General features: G+C 44.8%; 1 protein-coding gene across 1 annotated transcript in view; it reads right to left on the minus strand.

Moving 5' to 3' along the window:
• LOC140377369 (glutamate receptor ionotropic, NMDA 2A-like) overlaps positions 1-17593 on the minus strand; it is a 427148-nt gene that overhangs the window by 351040 nt on the left and 58515 nt on the right. Inside the window, exons 3-4 of the mRNA XM_072462756.1 lie at positions 12296-12517; positions 10670-10828 (exon numbers count right to left, since the gene is read on the minus strand). Of these exons, the coding sequence (XP_072318857.1) occupies positions 10670-10828; positions 12296-12517 (381 nt within the window). The remainder of the gene's footprint in view (positions 1-10669; positions 10829-12295; positions 12518-17593) is intronic.

Raw genomic sequence — 17593 nt, forward strand, 5'->3', positions numbered from 1 at the left:
GGGGGGGGAACCGCGCCGGAGCTGAGGAACACGCTGAAATGGAAGGGCTCTTGAATTAAACATGCATCATCTCGGCCGCTCTTGCCGGGGCTTCTGTACGCGCCCGGTGTCCCATATTGGTACAGGCCCATTTGGACAGAGAGGGGCCGGTGGTGGCGGGGGCGGTGGGGGCGTTAAAGTTTAATGACCCGGGGCCCCTTCACCTGCTGTCGCCGAGCGCGCTGCTGTGTCACGGGCGACGCTTCACATTTTCCCGCCCCGTCCCATGCCGTTCAGGGGAGTTCTCTGTGGTCGGCCGACTTCTGCCTCTTGTACCGTTCTAGAATATGATGTCATGATTCCAGAGGGAGGGCGGAGTCGGACGAGGGCGGAGTCGGGCCGGTCCAACTCTGTGGGAGGTTTGCCGTTTTTGAGAGAAACAGCAAAAGGAAAGACAATGCACAGAAACAGAACAAAGACGAGCCGCAGTATTGTAAACGCTATTGTTGGTGAAATACTACCTAAATATATCGCTATTTATGTATTGACCTTTAATTAACCAGGTAAGAAATCATTGAGTTGGAGACGTCGTTTTCAAAAGTAAAGATATAACAACACATACAGTTTACATCACACTTTTAAACGACTTTTAAGAAAATAAAACGAAAAGTACATTTAAAACCACAGCCATTTTTTTCATTAGATTCACTTTAATTGTCTTATAAAATCGAACGAAAACCCCTGATTGAGACCATTTCATGCCATCTCAACTCCATCTGTACGGAGTTCCAAGCTGCAGGAGCATCATAGCATCAATCAGGCTCCCCCTGCTGGTCACACGAGGGTTGTCGGTTAACTTTAGACACTAAAAGCAGTAATTACAGATATTTTAAAACAGTGACAAACCAAAACATCTTGATTTTAATGATTTGAAGTTTATGTGTTTGATTACGTGTAAATGTATGTCTTTTGTGTCTTTTGATCTATAAAGTCTATATTACTATACGTTTTGGAGCATTCTTATAGTACATATATATAGTAAATATATATATTCTACCCACAACTCAACGTCAGATCCCTAAAAGACTCGCTCAGACCGCTACAAGGACGAATACAAGCAACTGTTCCCCAAAGAACCTGAATAAATCATTCCCTCTGTGTCATCCGTCTATTCTTGGTGAATCGTAATAAAGGATTAAAAGCCTGTGTGATGGCTAAAAAATGCATATTTTTTATATAAGTAATTTAATTGTATACATTTTTATTTTTTTTGCCTTTATTGCAGCGAAGTTTCGGCTTTTCGCTCGGTTATTTTGAGATCCGAGGTTTAAACTGCAGATCTTTCGATGCATTTGAATCCAGACTCACTGGGCTGTACAGCTGCGTGCGCCTTGAACTCGTTTGTTGCGCTAAAGTAGTGGTTTATAATTGGACAGGGAAGCTGCTTTTGATTGTTGTTTGCTTTCTGAAGGCGTCCGTGGAAACGCGCGCTTCAGATGTGTTCGTGCAGTTTGAATTATGCAAATGTAACAAGAACATACAAGAAAACTGTAAAGTCTGGAGGTTGAGGGAAAATTTGATTTGTACAAGTGAATGTAACATGGCAACGTGTTAGTATGGTGACCATGCAGCTGTTCTTTTACCTGCTCTAATGTGAAGTTCAGAGTGAAACGTTATGCATTTGTCTGATATATGGTTAAAATCTATTACACTCATGGGTCATTATCTTATGTTCTGGCGATTTAAAATCCAATATTTTTTTTTTAAACTTAATAAAAAGCAAAAAACAACAACCTTAAAACAAAGGAAGTCCAAGAGAAAAACAATTTAAATCTGGTATAGGATAAAAAATATACAAATACACAGCTACTCCTTGTTATTGTTGCGACCATGCGGCTATTCAAGGTGAGTTAGTGTTGTAAGCATGCAGCTATTCAACGTTAGTGAGTGTTGCGACTATGCAGCTGTTCAATGTGAGTTAGTATTGTGAACGTTCAGCTGTTCAATGTGAGTTAGTATTGTGAACGTTCAGCTGTTCAATGTGAGTTAGTATTGTGAACGTTCAGCTGTTCAATGTGAGTTAGTATTGTGAACGTTCAGCTGTTCAATGTGAGTTAGTGTTGTGAACGTTCAGCTGTTCAATGTGAGTTAGTATTGTGAACGTTCAGCTGTTCAATGTGAGTTAGTATTGTGAACGTTCAGCTGTTCAATGTGAGTTAGTATTGTGAACGTTCAGCTGTTCAATGTGAGTTAGTATTGTGAACGTTCAGCTGTTCAATGTGAGTTAGTATTGTGAACGTTCAGCTGTTCAATGTGAGTTAGTATTGTGAACGTTCAGCTGTTCAATGTGAGTTAGTGTTGTGAACGTTCAGCTGTTCAATGTGAGTTAGTGTTGTGAACGTTCAGCTGTTCATTGTGAGTTAGTATTGTGAACGTTCAGCTGTTCAATGTGAGTTAGTATTGTGAACGTTCAGCTGTTCATTGTGAGTTAGTATTGTGAACGTTCAGCTGTTCAATGTGAGTTAGTGTTGTGAACGTTCAGCTGTTCATTGTGAGTTAGTATTGTGAACGTTCAGCTGTTCAATGTGAGTTAGTATTGTGAACGTTCAGCTGTTCATTGTGAGTTAGTATTGTGAACGTTCAGCTGTTCAATGTGAGTTAGTGTTGTGAACGTTCAGCTGTTCATTGTGAGTTAGTATTGTGAACGTTCAGCTGTTCATTGTGAGTTAGTATTGTGAACGTTCAGCTGTTCATTGTGAGTTAGTATTGTGAACGTTCAGCTGTTCAATGTGAGTTAGTGTTGTGAACGTTCAGCTGTTCATTGTGAGTTAGTATTGTGAACGTTCAGCTGTTCATTGTGAGTTAGTATTGTGAACGTTCAGCTGTTCAATGTGAGTTAGTATTGTGAACGTTCAGCTGTTCATTGTGAGTTAGTATTGTGAACGTTCAGCTGTTCAATGTGAGTTAGTATTGCGACAACACAGCTGTTTTAATTCATAAAGTGTGAAGACCATACAGCTTTTCAAATGATAAAGTGTGAAGACCATACAGCTGTTCAAATCGATAAGGCGTGAAGACCATACAGCTGTCCTCGTTACTCAGTATTGAGACACAGATTCCACAGTCAGTTGCACGAGACAGTCTTTGCTAACGAGGGACAATTTTCTCTCGCTTGCGCTCGTACTGGAACTGTCCCGTCCCTCCTCTCGTCGTCATGGTCACCTGATGCTCTTACTTTCTTCTCTTAAGGAGCTGGCCATCGGCAGCTGGCGAGTCAAAGTGAGATTTATAAACCCCGAAAGCAGATGAACTGGTTCTAATTCACGGCGAACGGCCTCCGGGCGACAAGCGCGAGTGGGAGCAGATGTTTCACGAGTGCCGCATGTTTCATCCTTTTCTTCTTAAAGGTCCCGTGTTATGCAGAAGTGACAGTTTTAGCTTCGAGCCCAGAGATAATGTTTCCTCGCCAAGAACATACCTGCAGTCGTGTTTCCTTTCATTCACGCGACTTCACTCCTTCTTCAACGCCCCAGACACTGTTTGTTTTTCAAGTTTTATTAAGGATTATTCAAGCTTTGTAACCACTTAATTAAAACCAACCCATAATCCCTTAATTGAGTAACAATTAAGGGATTAGGAGTTACAAAGCCTGAATGATTCTTAAAAAACGATCTGTACATTATGTACAGTCTTTGTTCATGCTTCATTAATGCTATTAAATGTGTAATTACCAACTCTTTATGCAGCTAACCACAGTTTTAAAGCTGCACTATGTCACTTTACCAGGCTTGTCTTGATTGGAATGTCCCATAGCATGGCATTAAACACAACTATCGCTGTGGAGACAAGCAGGTAACACCACTAGGGTCAGGTTACTGTTCAGATCCGCGGCGAGGCGTGAGACGAACAGTAAGAATTCTCAAGGTGTCATATTTAAACAATAAAAACAGCTGTGATTGAATAAATGTCAAATGTCGTTAAAAGTCAAATGCCACACTGAGGAACATTCCAAGCACAGCTACAACATCTCCAAGGAGACGAGCAGATGGCAAAAAGTTACATAGTGCACCTTTAACTCATTGCAAAATAGCGTTTCGGGCTGTTAGCATTCTGTTTAGCTTCTTTGCATGTGCGTATTAAAAAAGTCCTCAAAATTTTGAGTATAGCGGAAGGAAGAAAGCCCCAAACCCACGGACGACAACACTTGCGCGACACGCTGCTAGCATGCGCGCACTTTCTTCATTATCTCCTCTAATAACGTTCCGACCGGCGCGGCTCTCGGCAACGTCCAGTTGCGAGTATTCATTACACGCGCCGAAGCCGAGAACCACGCCACGTCTGTCTCTTCCTCGCACCCGAACCCCCAGCGGCGGCGGCGGCGACGGAGCGAACCCTAATGTTTGTTAGCTAGCGGTAATCAGGTTGAATCGTTAGCAGCCCGCCGGGACCCGCGCTTCATCCTCAGATTACCGGGGCCGGTTCTCGACAGCAGGTAGAGCCCGGGGATCGTGTTTCAGCAGCAGCGGTGGCAGCAGCAGCGGAGGAGCGAGGTATTCCAAGTGTCTAGAATGTCGTTTTCTCTAATCAAACACGGGGAACAGAGGTTAGCGGTGAAATGAGCTCCTCCGCTTAATGCTTGCGAGTGTATAATATTTGCCGCTCATCATCCACGGCAAATTGATGCCGGGTGAAGTTAATAATCTGGCGCGTTCGTGCTTGAGAGGGTTGAAATATTGAATACTTAGACGATGCGTTTGTGGAGGTCTAAAGGTCTACGAAGTTAGCAGGCTCCCAAACCCCTCATAACTGGCCACAACTGACCATAACTGACCGTAACTGACCATACACGGTAAAAAGTCACATCTAGGTAAGTTAAAATGACTTACTACAACATGTTATCTTAAGTTACATGGTGAACCTTTTAAAATACATTGCTTCTCATCACAAAGACAAACTGCGCTAACCCGATTAGCACATTAAAGGTGCACTACGTCACTTTTCTGGAAGGTTCCACACCGCGCCGCTGAACTCATCTATCGCCGCGCCAACAGCGAAACAAACTAAATAACGAACGATTCGCAGTGAAATGCAAAGTTTAATGCAGTTCTGTGGAACATTTCAGGCGGATCAAGCGAGGCACGTTTAAAGTCCCCGTGAAGCGAAACAGGCTGCGGAAAGTTACGTAGTGCCCCTTTGTCTGGTCAAAAACGATACAAAACTCACTGTTCTACGTCACAAAAGAATCGCGTTTAGATTAGATTCAGAGATCGAGTCAAACCAAAGCTCGACGTTCCCTTTCCTCACCTCACAAACGTGCTTTTAACTCATGATGTAAGCCGTACTTAGCGACGCCGGCGGCAACCCTCGGCCCCTCCTCTCTTCAATTACCGCCGCCGGGGGTTAAGTAGCGCGGTTAATGGCACGTCAAAGCAAAGCGGGAAAATGGCGTTTATTTATCTTCGCCGACGTTATGTCAGCGACGGGAGGCCAATCAGATGACCTTCTGACGAACCTCGAACGAGAAACGCGGCCCACGCACGGCTCTGCACCGCTCTGCACCGCACTGCACCGCTCTGCACGGCTTTCTGCACCGCACTGCACCGCTCTGCACCGCTCTGCACTACTCTCTGCATCGTTCTGCAACGCTCTGCATCGCTCTGTACCGCTCTACACCGCTCTGCACCGCTCTAAACCACTGTGCACCACTCTGCACCTCTCTGCACCTCTCTGCACCGCACTGCACCGCTCTGCACGGCTTTCTGCACCGCACTGCACCGCTCTGCACGGCTTTCTGCACCGCTCTGCACCTCTCTGCACCTATCTGCACCGCTCTGCACGCTCTGCACGGCGTTCTGCACCGCTCTGCACCTCTCTGCACCTCTCTGCACCGCTCTGCACCGCTCTGCACTACTCTCTGCATCGTTCCGCAACGCTCTGCATCGCTCTGTACCGCTCTACACCGCTCTGCACCGCTCTAAACCACTGTGCACCACTCTGCACCTCTCTGCACCTCTCTGCACCGCTCTGCACCTCTCTGCACCTCTCTGCACCTCTCTGCACCGCACTAAACCACTGTGCACCTCTCTGCACCTCTCTGCACCGCTCTACACCTCTCTGTACCTCTCTGCATCGCTCTGCACCACTCTACACCTCTCTGCACCGCTCTACACCTCTCTGCACCTCTCTGCACCTCTCTGCACCGCTCTACACCTCTCTGCACCTCTCTGCACCGCTCTACACCTCTCTACACCTCTCTGCACCTCTCTGCACCGCTCTACACCTCTCTGCACCTCTCTGCACCGCTCTACACCTCTCTGCACCTCTCTGCACCGCTCTACACCTCTCTGCATCTCTCTGCATCTCTCTGCACCTCTCTGCATCGCTCTGCACCACTCTACACCTCTCTGCACCTCTCTGCACCTCTCTGCATCGCTCTGCACCACTCTACACCACTCTGCACCGCTCTACACCTCTCTGCACCTCTCTGCATCGCTCTGCACCACTCTACACCTCTCTGCACCTCTCTGCACCTCTCTGCACCTCTCTGCACCGCTCTGCACCTCTCTGCACCGCTCTGCACCGCTCTACACCTCTCTGCACCTCTCTGCACCGCTCTGCACCTCTCTGCACCTCTCTGCACCGCTCTGCACCTCTCTGCACCGCTCTGCACCTCTCTGCACCTCTCTGCACCACTCTGCACCGCTCTGCACTGCTCTGCACCGCTCTGCACCGCTCTGCACCTCTCTGCACCTCTCTGCACCTCTCTGCACCGCTCTGCACTGCTCTGCACCTCTCTGCACCTCTCTGCACCTCTCTGCACCTCTCTGCACCGCTCTGCACCTCTCTGCACCTCTCTGCACCGCTCTGCACCGCTCTGCACCTCTCTGCACCTCTCTGCACCTCTCTGCACCTCTCTGCACCTCTCTGCACCGCTCTGCACCTCTCTGCACCTCTCTGCACCGCTCTGCACCGCTCTGCACCTCTCTGCACCTCTCTGCACCTCTCTGCACCTCTCTGCACCGCTCTGCACCGCTCTGCACCTCTCTGCACCTCTCTGCACCTCTCTGCACCGCTCTGCACCGCCACATGTTTGTTGTTGAGGTTCTTGAAAGCGCCTCACGTCTTGGACTAAGGTGGAATTAGGTGATAGGGACTAAAAAATGGCAACGATTTGGTATTTTTTTTAGCTTTTACACTTGATAAAACACCGTTCCTTTGTCAAAAACATTTCTGCCGCTGTGTTTAGTTTCAGTCACGCCGTTTACAAGGTCCTCGTGCGCTTCAGAAAGCAGTTTCAATTGTGACGTCAAAGGTCAAAGGAGATTGTAGAAAAAGAGCAGCTTTTTGACAGTTTTACTTTTTGATGAAACTGCTCAAAAGAACTGCAATTGAAACAAACTAATGGCAAATATTAAAACAGTATGTAATTGAACGCATGAAGACTGAATGTTATAAATATACAGACAGCTTGACTTTTAGTGTCCTGGATATGAATGAAAGTTCTGGATGATACAAACGACCAAAGTTATTTTGGACACTACACTCCAATTTGACTCTACAATACAATATGACTTTTGTGTTTTTATTTGGTTTACTTTTGTGTTTTTTCCTTGACATTGCCACATGATCTCCATGGTCTACAACATCTTCTGCTGCTTCAAGAAGTGACGTTTCAACAAGGCTAAAACAATATAAATATGCAAAACGTGTGTGTTTAACAAGTGTGAACGAAACGAGACACAACTCCAGGCGTGTTTTTGGACGAGAAGACAAAACGTTGCGTGAATACGGGCCCTTCAAACGCTCGCAACCGTTCAGGCTTGTGATTTCCGCACGATTGGTCGACATCTCCGGGACATCTCCGGGACACTCGTCGACGCGCTTCCTTTCCCCCTCCACTTCAAACGGCTCGGCGCTGCACCGTTTATCGACTCCCGTGTTCCCCGTGAGATGGTATCAAAGCGCCGCTGTCCGTCTGTGAGCGGTCCAGGGCGGCGAGAACACAAGTATAGACCCGCGGATGGCTCGCTTTTGGGGGCTTTTGGGGGCTTCCTGCTGAGATTCCATACAGCGGAAAACACACGCTTCCTTTCCGGAACATTCATCTTAATTAATCCGAGCGATTTTGACAAGTCACGCGTGCTTATATTAGTGATCTATGTCTGTCTGATCTGCCTCCAATGTCTTATTATTTAAATGAATCCATTTCATCCATAGATTTACTGCAGTCGACATTGGAACTTCAAATGCATTTTTCTCCCATAGAAACACGAAAATCAACCCTTAAGCAGCCAACATATGACAGACTTTACAATCTTGGACTTTACAATCTTGGACTTAACAATCTTGGACTTTACAATCTTGGACTTAACAAGGTTTTGACGGATCAAACAAACGAATCGTTCACACCTAATTCTTTGCCTGATTTCAGTTTTAACTCGAAAAAAAGGGCAAAATTTGAATTTCTAACCACGATTTTCAGTAATATCTCGTTTACTCAACAAAACGGCCTTACTCTTGGCCCTCAGAGGCGACTGTTGTTGTGATTTTGGGCCTTACAAAAATATATTGAATTGAATTGAATTGAAAGTGCAGACATTTTCACACTAGAAATGCCTTAAGATGCCCTAAAAAACAAGTAAGAAACGATTAAAAATGATATCTCTAAATGTGGGCGTCGCCACTCACGGTAAGATGTTTCCAACCTGAATAATAAACGAATAAAAACACGTGTAAATCGAAGCTCTATCATTGTATTAATCTGTCCATCAAAGTAAATACTCCGCCAGAAAAGCTTCATTTTGGTCGGGTTAAATATTCATTATCTCCGAATGAGGTGCGATTATTCCGTAAACGTCTGACACTTCGTTCGACCGGCTATAACAACAGTTAGACAAGTTCGAAAAGTCCCTTGACAAATCCAACGATCTTGACAAATGAACTGTCATAGCTTTTCAAATCAAGATTACAATTGTAAATCCACCGATTCCTTTTGCACAGCCCAAAACCAAACCAGTCATACCATCATTAAAACGTTGCCGGGCCAAGTCGTCACACATAAAAACAGCTGAATACATGCGATTTAACGCTGTGTACTTCCCCTGCACCGCCGCGCATTTGCATCTAAACACGAGAGCTTGTTAAAAAAGGCCGATCTGAATAACTGCAGGTGGGAGGTCTCCGCTGCCGCCGCGTTCGCCCGATGATTTACCGGACAAACTTAAGAGTCTAACTTCGAGTGCCGGCGCCGCAAACGCATCGGGGTCATTCCGGGCCCCTGCATCTCTCCGTTTTTTTTTTTACAGAGATGGCTTCAGGACAAAAACAGAAACGCTGCGGGATCGTGAAGGATGGAGGAAACACACAGCGGAATCCGACACCAGAGACGGCTTCAGTGTCTTTAGTGTCTCCAAATATACGACCGTAACAGGGCATCCACCGGGTTACGCCGTCATTGCGGTTCAATGCAGGACGTTTTCACAGCGTTTAGTCCGTTTAACTGGTTTGATTGAGGAGTAAAAGTTGAATTTGGTGCAGATGTTTTTTTAGATTTGCGTTGAAGATTGACTTGGACAGAGACAACGCTGCATGCTAGTTCTGCAATGATCACAACATCAGACAAAAAGCATTCATCCAACATTAAGCTACGTTAAGGAGACAGTCTAAGAATAAAACAATTAAAGCGCTCAAGATTTTCATCACAGTTCGGTTGGAGCAAACGGAGGTGACGCTGCGTCGCGAACCATCCGAAGAAACTGCCGGAATCAACAACAAACTGGAAGCCCCGCTCGCATAGTGGCCGGAGGAAAGTCACTTGTAGATTGTCTGAGGTTTATTTTGGTTTTGTTCAGCGTGACATGAAAATCGGCCGAAGCGAGGCCACTTGACCACGCTGGAGTCTGATTGCATCGATACATTCCGGACGCGGTCTTTAGTTTGCACTGGTCTCACACCGACCCAGACCAACCGCACTTGCAGGTGTTCTGAACTCTAGTTTGCTTTTAGCACATGTTTGGATTAGATTAGCCTTTATCGTCCTCGTAGGGACATGCGTAGGTGTGAAAGCGGAGAAAGCCTGACCCGATGTCACTTCAAGGCGAGACTAAAAGTAAACGGAGGAAATGCGAAGTGTAACCTTTTACTTTTCTCTATCTACAGAGGCGGAGCAGTTTCAGGTTATAGCTCCTCCCTTAGGGCAGGACTAAGGACCACGTTTGTGTTTCCTGCACCTTCAGATTTAAAATTGTTTCTGAATGGAAGTCGAAACATCTTTATTTAAAAACAGTGTCCAGATGACTTCCTTTGAAACCTATTCTACCTCTGACCAAAGAGAGATCACATCAACCACACAATTTGTATTTGTACAAGTATTTTAAGAATTGCAAGTTGATTTTTTTCTTGGCTTTTTAAAAACAATGACGACTGAGTAATCCCTGACCTCACACGTCTGCATGCCACCTGCCATTCACATATCAAGCAGGCATTTCCACAATATCAAGTTACAATGTTATCACTCACTATAAAGTCATCATAAAAGAACAACAGTCCAATAAACTCTAGACCTCCAAACAACCACCTCCAGCCATCTCATCTCCAGAGCCAGCACGGAGGTTGGCTTCAGAGTCCCGCCCACAACAGCACGAGCAGCGACTCGCCCAGCGGCCGTCACCGTGGGGGGGTGTGGCCTTACCTTGTCGGCCATGATCATAGAGGAGCCCCCGTGGACCCCCAGCATGGGCAGCTGGGTCTGCACCGACAGGAAGTCCAGGATCTGAGCGATAGCCTCCTGGTCCGTGCCGTCTGCAAATACAATCCCATGGAGGCGGGTCCGGGTCAGGAGCTCGCACACCTGATAGGACACAGCACGGCAACACGCTCAGTGCTCAAGAATGTCACTCGTACATCAAACCTCTGACGAACCGGACTGGAAATGACTTTGAAGAAGCAGAAGTCGCTTCAAACGTTATGCACTGAGTTAATTTTACATTTTCAGTTTTTGTATAAAGAGCTCATAATGCTCTGTTCCAATCGAGATATCATCAAACTCTGCAATATGTGCTCTCTTCACTCTAGTTTAAAGCTGATAAGTGCTGCCCTTGTGGAAGAGTAAGTATTACCATCTGCTTTTACGTGTGCCACAGACAGAAGGACGTTTCTCAACTATTATTTGTCTGACACTCACTAGATAATGGAGCCTGGCGTAGTCTGGCAGCTCTAATTGGCTGTTGTAAAGTTCATTGCAAGTGAACGTCGTAAACACGTTGGAACCTTATGATTGGAGATTTGTAGCTGACCCCACAGGGGGAGTCTTAATATCTCAAGGAGTCACTGCTCGAGAATGAGTCAGCAAATCTCCCAAACGACCACACAAGTGACCTAAACTACAGATTGTGCGTGCATTTTAAATCTTCTTTTTAGTTTATTCAACAAAATATGTCAATTTGTGTGAAATACGTCACAGTAAACATAAATCACAATAATCCCAATGCAGCGCTTCGAGGCACCAGACTAAATCCAAACTGTTTAATTGGGCGCTTGGGTGGATTAGATTTTATGTCCCTTCTGTTCGTTTGTGTTTAATATGTAGTGACCTGTAGATGACCTGTGAGCAGTGAAGTGTCCCAGTGTTTAAACTAAGCTAGCTAGGCTATGCTAAGGTACGGGACAAGGACATTCCAGAGGAATCAGGGAAGCTAACTTTACTCTCGCCCCATAAGCGATTATGTGCCCCTCTTTGGACGCAATTCTCACTTTAAACTGTGACACTCAAACTCAAGCGAAGGATCCACTTTGCATTTACCGACCAACAGCTTTTACTCTTAACCGGTGATAACCTTAAAGACCATCTCACGGAACGGAGAATGCAGCGTCTCTTCAGCCTGATGCAGTCAGAACCAGAGCTCGAGACCCAGTGGGCCATGTGACCACCTGAACCTAACCCCTGATAGATATTTGATTTGAGAATTGTAAACGGCCTAAATAAGGCTGGTGCCCCACATGACTCTTAAAACGTACAAATTATACACACGTACACGCTCATGCAGTGCGTCATGTTTGAAATCTTGATCCAATTCTTTAATCGATATGAACCTTGAATGTCGCCCTCTTTCACAAGTGGGACATGAACAACACTCCAGTACTTGGACTTGTAGAAATACTACAAATATTAAAGTCAATGAAAAGATCAATTTAGCAGCTGTTTTAGTCCTAATTACGTTTATTCAATTTGGTTTACTTTAGTTAAGATTTGGTTTGCAAACACAGTGATAATAATATATTGACCCTTTACAAAGAAGGTCGGGGCGAGTGGACGTACCTGTGTGATGACCGTTTTGGGGTCCGTCTGGTTCATGCGCAGAACCACCACGGACACATCCAGAGCAGCGTCCGGGCGTCCTATGGGGCGGAGGTCTTCATCCATGACGGGGCGTGTCTCAGCCATGATCACGCCCACACTGAGTCCTGGGGGTTTCTGGGATACCACTGGCACCATGACGGAGGTGAAGAGAAGCAACCAGCCCACTATCCTCATCATACCCTGTGAAGAGGAGAAAAGTACAGATACAGGAGCAGAAGAATAAAATACTCCGGTTTAAGAAATGAATCAAAGTTGTACAGATACCTGCTCTCAAGTGTAGTGAAGTCAAAAGTATCTACTATAAAAACGACTCAAGTAAAATGTAGGTATCTGTACTTTACTTAAGTATAGTACTTTTAGAGAAAACTGACATGAAACGTTGAAGGTGCAGTATCTAGAAGAAGTGTCTTTTCTTTTCTTTTTCCACCCGCATCATATTCTGAAAGCATTGTAAAACATATTGCTTTTTAACAGTGTACATTATATATGTTCCATGTTTTCATGCTTTACAAGAGCTAATCGAGATCCAGAGAACCAGAGCAGATGTCGGCTCGTGAACCCGTGTGTTTTTGGAGAACTCGTTCAAACAACATGATGAAATATAAAGAGAGCCCAAAACCCAGAGTCTTTCACTAAATACATAATGGAGCTGCAGCGAGCGCAATAACACTTCAATAACAACTTTATGACATGAACGGCACGGATCCGAGAACAAGCAAATCTGGATTGTGGAGTTTGGCGAGGGTGACAAAAAACAGATGTGAAACAGTTAGAAAAATGTGTGTGTGTCGACGAGCGCACGATACAAGCCGAGAACGCCTCTGAAATCACTTTCTTTATCTGAGGGAAAAACACAGGCTTTTTACGAGACGGGAATGAAATCTGCTTCGATGTCTTGGGTGTGTAAAACAGACGTCGTGAAAAGTTTAATGAGTGGACAGACTTTGGCGCTTGGACGCTGTCAAAGAGAATGAAAATAGCGGTGCTGAAGAACGGGAGATGGAAGGTTGAAGGGGCTGATGGTTCTACTGCTGCGATGGAGACGAGGCAGAGGAACGTTGGAGCTGGAAAGGTGGATTTGCTGCATGTTTGAGAGAGTATGAGAAGCCAAAGACCGGAAGGAGAGATTCTGCACCAACGGACACCAAAGAACGAAAGGAGAGATTCTGCGGAGTGCAAAGAACAAAAGGAGAGACAGAACCTAGTCCAAAAAACAAAGGGAGAGATTCTATGGATTCGTGAAGTTAGTGCTGACTTCAGAACAAAACTAAAGCTATGGTATCTTCTTATGGAGGGCGATTAAGACCTCTTAGGTAATCGCTATTAAGTTTGTCTCAAATTATTGAAATCATTTTTCAACTTATAAATACCTTGCCATGGATTCATTCTAGACCAGGAACTGGAACTTTTTAAGGTCATCTACAAAGATTGACTCATAAATAAAGAATCCAAAGACTGAAAAGAGAGATTCTTCGCTTCCAAACGCTGTGTTCAACAAAAACTGAAATTCAACAAAACTGATTCATGGGAAACAGGTTGATTTATCTGGCGTCCACCCGCCACCGGCGCACTGACTGACTAAGAAGTTTGAATGAGGCAAATAAAAGTAGCTGCTCCTGTCAAAGTTTGAGAACTAAAATAATCACAACGAGTGTAGCAAAGTAGAAAGGACTTGAAAAACAGAGACTAATGCAGCAAACACGTGTGAAGAAAACAAAACAGGACTCGGGTCATGTTTATGATGAGCAGAGTGAGTTAGCGCTGCTTTTGGCGCCGCAGACGAAGGCCTCAAGTTAACATAATTAAATGAACTCCCCAAAATAACTCGCCCCACGAGTGCACACTCTATTTTTAAACAGCGCTGGATGCAGTTTCGAAATGAGCAGTCAATAGGAAACACATTTACTTCGCTAATCGGGTGTCCGCACACTTCTCCCCAATATCCTTCCGCTGTGTGCCCTTGTGCCTTTGGGCCATGCACGTCAGTGGAGAAGTGCCAGTTATTAATGTGTAAAATAGCAGGAAATGAATGGGATGTGATTTTTGGCGTGCAGGGTTTTTTTGGGCTACAGGCGCTTCAGTGTCACCATCAGTCAATGACAGACGACCGTATGAAAAGAACATTAGTTTAGTCCAGAAAGCTAACGCAGCGAGGAGGCTAGCTGCTAATGCTAGCACTGAAGCCAGTGGGGGTTTGAAGTCGTCCTCTTATGTGTTTGTCGTGCCTACATCGCATTCATCCACTGTACGCTCGCCGCCTCTCCACAGATCCGACCTGTAACTCGGCCTGATGACATTGACTGATGTTGAATGTCACGTGGAACATTCTTGACAAAGCAATGACATCTCCGCAGATATGATTATAAGTCTGGGACTAAACTTCCATAAAGTGACAATAAAGTATGACAATGAAGTATTCAAGTTATTTTAACTTTCAAACGAATTAAACCAATAACAACAACTATAATAATAGTGTTTTGAAGTGAACCTTTTCCTCTCGAGCTGTTAAACCAGTTAAGTGACCATTCTGTATGACTGAACTGGACAATACGGTGGTTTATTGATTACACTTTGAGGAGTGGTTTGTCCCATGGCGCCACCTTCTGTTCCTTTCACATGTTTCACATGTAATATAGAGTTACTGAAGCTTTAAATGTAGCATTAAACTGTGCTAGCTGATGGTCCAGTGGTTAAGGTCATTGCACATGTGTAGTTGACACCATCGTGGCGTCGGATTTGATTCCCGGCCTGGACAATGTCCCCTCTCTACCCATTTCACGTCACAACTGGAACGTCTAATAAATAATTTTTTCAATGTTTTTATAAAATTTGAAACAAACTTTAATGTTCCCATGGATCACTATTTTACACTTTGTTCATGTAAACCACAATATTGATCTAAACATTAATATAAGGTCCATTTAATTCTTGTTTTTCATTTTATTTTTACAATTTCACAGTCGCAAGCTGTAGATTTGTCTTATTTTTCTGCCTGAAAAATTGAATGACTCAGAGTTTGAATTCATAAAAAAAATGCAAGACATTTAATCCAAGCGTCGGTGTAATCCCTCATTCGTCCAGGCGTGTTCCATAGTAGAAAAAGCTTCAGTTGTAGTCATCTGGACTCAGTTTGAAAAAATAGACGTTTCGACTCTCATCCAAGAGTCATTGTCAATAAAAGAATTTATTTCGAGAACTCCGATATTAATACTGTTCTGTGATAAGACCCGCCCATTGGGAGGAGCCTTCCTGAAGTAGAAAGAGTTGTTTGTTTCAACAGAAAATCCCCCTTGTATCTACCGAGCCTATTCAGAATCTTAATGGGCTGTTAAAACCTCTTTGTCTTAGTGAGACCCTGGCTCAACCACCCTGAGTACCTGATTAACATCTAAATGTCAATAACCCATTCAGTAACCCATTATAAATAACAGGAAGATGAAACCTAAGCCCTCCATTTCTGTTTAAAGAAGGTCTTTCTTTTTTAACAAAAATAGCTTCTTTAACTCCTCTTTCAAACCATCTTTTCTCCTGCTTAAAACCTTCACCTCACCGTCTTCAAACGAGTGATTAGAGGCTTCAAGATGGAGATGCACGGCGCTCTGAGGTCCTGAACTTGTATTTCTTCTGTGCTGATAAAGCCTCTTGTGTAGAGGCTGTTTCGTCTCACCTATGTAACGTTCTTTACAGCTTTCTTCACTGCATTGGATCGAATAAACTACATTGCTCTGTTTTTGAGTCGGCAATTTGTCCTTAGGGTGAACCAGTTTTTGTCTTAAAGTGTTTCCTGGTTTAAAATAAACAGGGACTTCGTGTTGTCTAAAAATTCTCTGCAGTTTTTCCGACAGGCCAGACACATAAGGGATAGAAACACCCTTCCTTCTCTGTTCAGTTTCCCTTTTGTCCTGCTTCTTGGTTCTCTTCACTCTGTTGAGAGCCCAAGCGGGGTAACCACAGGCTGAGAGGGCATTTCGGACATGTTTTTCCTCTTTCTTCTTGCCCTCTGAGCTGGTGGGCACACCTTGAGCTCTGTGTTGTAAGGTTCTGATCACACCCAGCTTGTGCTGTAGTGGGTGGTTGGAACCAAAGAGCAGATACTGGTCCGTGTGTGTAGGTTTCCTATATACTTCTATTTGGAGTTTCCCGTCCTCTCCTCTGATCGTGGAACAATCAAGAAAGGCCAAGCGATTCTCCTTAGCGTCTTCTCTTGTAAACCTAATATGTGGGTCCACAGCATTGATGTGATCAGAGAAGGTTTCCAGCTCTTGTTTCTTGATTGTTACAAAAGTATCATCGACATAGCGGAGCCACAGTTTTGGGGCTATGCCTGAGAATGAGGCCAGTGCCTTCTTCTCAAAGTGCTCCATGTACAGGTTGGCCACTATGGGAGAGACGGGCGAGCCCATGGCACAGCCATGAATCTGTCTGTAAAATTGTCCCCGGAATTGAAAGTAAGTGGTGTTCAGACAGACGTCCAACAGTTTAATGTGTTATGTGTTAACATATGTGTTATTGGGAGGAGCCAGGAAGGCTCCTCCCAATGGGCGGGTCTTACCACAGAACAGTATTAATATCGGAGTTCTCGAAATAAATTATTTTATTGACAATGACTCTTGGATGAGAGTCGAAACGTCTATTTTTTCAAACTGAGTCCAGATGACTACAACTGAAGCTTTTTCTACTATTTAATCCAAGCATTCAAACATGACACAGAAAGTGGAACAGAAGTTCATACTTTTATTCGAGTTACAAAATTCCAATGGTCAAAACGTGCTCGACATTATTCAATAAAACATTAAAAGTTAAACATTAAAAAGTCCATACAAAGCATTTAATATCCACATTGACTCCCTCTGCTAAGCGCGGGGTAAACTTTGGCCGCGGCTGATGCTAATTCCCAGGGACAGCGGTGTAGCGCCGTGTGATTTAGCGGCGTATGCTAAGTGCTAGCGCAGCTGCAGGCCATTTCCGTGGGCACCAGGACAGCGAGCGCACACTCCCCTCGCACTGACGCGGCTAACTGGCCTGATTAGCCCGGGTGTGAGCTGACATGGATCACACACACGCGCACACATGCTAACACATGCTAACTGGGGCCTAAACTAGTTACGTAATGGCTAACGGCTAATGATCGGTAATGAGTGGAGACAGGAGAGACAGGAGAGGAGTGTAGGTTGTTTATGGAACTGTTGGACTGTAGAGGTGTAAGAAATTGAATGAGGTTCACAGTAGCGTTAGCGTCGGGCATTTGTTAGCGCT

This window comes from Eucyclogobius newberryi, unplaced genomic scaffold (assembly GCF_026437365.1).
Source record: "Eucyclogobius newberryi isolate DKJ021-1_F unplaced genomic scaffold, fEucNew1.0.hap1 SCAF_4, whole genome shotgun sequence".
Lineage (NCBI taxonomy): Eukaryota > Metazoa > Chordata > Actinopteri > Gobiiformes > Gobiidae > Eucyclogobius > Eucyclogobius newberryi.